Source organism: Bos taurus, chromosome 10 (genome assembly GCF_002263795.3).
Source record: "Bos taurus isolate L1 Dominette 01449 registration number 42190680 breed Hereford chromosome 10, ARS-UCD2.0, whole genome shotgun sequence".
NCBI classification, from domain to species: Eukaryota; Metazoa; Chordata; class Mammalia; order Artiodactyla; family Bovidae; genus Bos; species Bos taurus.
Genome location: NC_037337.1, coordinates 25,631,099 through 25,633,611, shown reverse-complemented (window position 1 = coordinate 25,633,611; position 2,513 = coordinate 25,631,099). Strand labels below are relative to the sequence as shown.

The following is a 2,513-nucleotide window of genomic DNA, read 5'->3' as shown; positions in this document are numbered from 1 at the left end:
AGAATACAAAGGCACATATTATGTATATATATATCTGAATCATTTTGCTGTACAACAGAAACTAACACAACATTGTAAATCAACTAGACTTTAAAAAAATATTCATGGTGTACATTTTGGAGAATTCTGTGCCTCCTTGCAGTCAAGCATTTTTATGAGACTGGATTACTTATATTATAAGATAGTACTTATATTATTTAATAATTGTATACTGTTTGATTCTCTGTTCTTTCTCCATCTTAAAGTGCATTGTACATTTCTTGACCGTTGTACATTTCTTGTACAGCTGGACTTAGAAAAGGCAGAAGAGCTCTTTTCTCTTCTCCGCCATCCTATGTGCGGTTGAGTTCTCTCCTCACCATGTCTTCTCACAAGACTTTCAGGATCAAGCGATTCCTGGCCAAGAAACAAAAGCAGAATCGTCCCATTCCTCAATGGATTCGAATGAAAACTGGCAATAAAATCAGGTACAACTCCAAGAGAGGACATTGGAGAAGAACCAAGCTGGGTCTATAAGAAGCAAGCTGGGTCTATAAGAAGTGGTCTTAACATGTTAAGACCACTTTTTTAAGCAGCCAAATCACAATGAGAACATCACTACTGTAATGCTTGACTCATGATGTTATTTCCTCACTATCAGTCTGAGACCCAGTAATAAATATGAAACGTTGGGAAAAAAGAAAAGGCAGAAGAATCAGAGATCAAATTGCCAACATCCACTGGATCACAAAAAAAGCAAGAGAACTCCATTAAAATATCTACTTCTGTTTCATTGACTGTGCTAAAGCCTTTGACTGTGTGGATCACAACAAACTGTGGAAAATTCTTAAAGAGATGGGAATAACAAACCACTTTACCCGCCTCCTGAGAAATCTGTATGCAGGTCAAGAAGCAACAGTTAGAACCAGACATGGAACAATGGACTGGTTCCAAATTGTGAAAGGAGTACGTCAAGGATATTTATGGTCACCCTGCTTATTTAATGTATATGCGGAGTACATCATGCAAAAATGCCTGGCTGAATGAAGCACAAGCTAGAATCAAGATTGCCGGGAGAAATATCAATACCGGTAGATATGCAGATAACACCACCCTTATGGCAGAAAGCAAAGAGGAACTGAAGAGCCTCTTGATGAGAGTGAAAGAGGAGAGTGAAGAAGTTGACTTAAGACCCAACATTCAGAAAACGAAGATCATGGCATCTGGTCCCATCACTTCATGGGAAATAGATGGGGAAACAATGGAAACAGTGACAGACTTTATTTTTTTGGGCTCCAAAATTACTGTAGATGGTAACTGCAGCCATGAATTTAAAAGACACTTGCTCCTTGGAAGAAAAGCCATGACCAACCTAGACAGCATGTTAAAAAGCAGTAATACTCCTTTGCCAACAAAGGTCCATCTAGTCAAAGCTATGGTATATATAGTAGTCATAGAAAAGGCAGAGGAACCAGAGATCAAATTGCCAACATCTGCTGGATCATGGAAAAAGCAAGAGAGTTCCAGAAAAACATCTATTTCTGCTTTATTGACTATGCCAAAGCCTTTGACTGTGTGGATCACAATAAACTGGAAAATTCTGAAAGAGATGGGAATACCAGACCACCTGATCTGCCTCTTGAGAAATTTGTATTCAGGTCAGGAAGCAACAGTTAGAACTGGACATGGAACAACAGACTGGTTCCAAATAGGAAAAGGAGTACGTCAAGGCTGTATACTGTCACCCTGCTTATTTAACTTCTATGCAGAGTACATCATGAGAAACACTGGACTGGAAGAAACACAAGCTGGAATCAAGATTGCTGGGAGAAATATCAATAACCTCAGATATGCAGATGACACCACCCTTATGGCAGAAAGTGAAGAGGAACTAAAAAGCCTCTTGATGAAAGTGAAAGAGGAGAGTGAAAAAGTTGGCTTAAAGCTCAACATTCAGAAAACAAAGATCTTGGCATCTGGTCCCATCACTTCATGGGAAATAGATGGGGAAACAGTGGAAACAGTGTCAGACTTTATTTTTTTGGGCTCCAAAATCACTGCAGATGGTGACTGCAGCCATGAAATTAAAAGACGCTTACTCCTTGGAAGGAAAGTTATGACCAACCTAGATAGCATATTCAAAAGCAGAGACGTTACTTTGCCAACAAAGGTTCGTCTAGTCAAGGCTATGGTTTTTCTTGTGGTCTTGTATGGATGTGAGAGTTGCACTGTGAAGAAGGCTGAGTGCCAAAGAATTGATGCTTTTGAACTGTGGTGTTGGAGAAGACTCTTGAGAGTCCCTTGGACTGCAAGGAGATCCAACCAGTCCATTCTGAAGGAGATCAGCCCTGGGATTTCTTTGGAAGGAATGATGCTGAAGCTGAAACTCCAGTACTTTGGCCACCTCATGCGAAGAGTTGACTCATTGGAAAAGACTCTGATGCTGGGAGGGATTGGGGGCAAGAGGAGAAGAGGACGACAGAGGATGAGATGGCTGGATGGCATCACTGGCTCGATGGACGTGAGTCTGAGTG

The 2,513-nt window shown here is 40.6% G+C and overlaps 1 protein-coding gene across 1 annotated transcript; it reads left to right on the top strand.

Annotated features, from left to right (window-relative positions):
* Positions 1-310: 310 nt before the first annotated feature.
* On the top strand, positions 311-531 carry LOC101904442 (large ribosomal subunit protein eL39-like). Its single transcript, XM_059890719.1, has one exon. The coding sequence runs from the start codon at positions 361-363 to the stop codon at positions 514-516; it is 156 nt and encodes a 51-aa protein (XP_059746702.1). The 5' UTR covers positions 311-360; the 3' UTR covers positions 517-531.
* Positions 532-2,513: the final 1,982 nt, after the last annotated feature.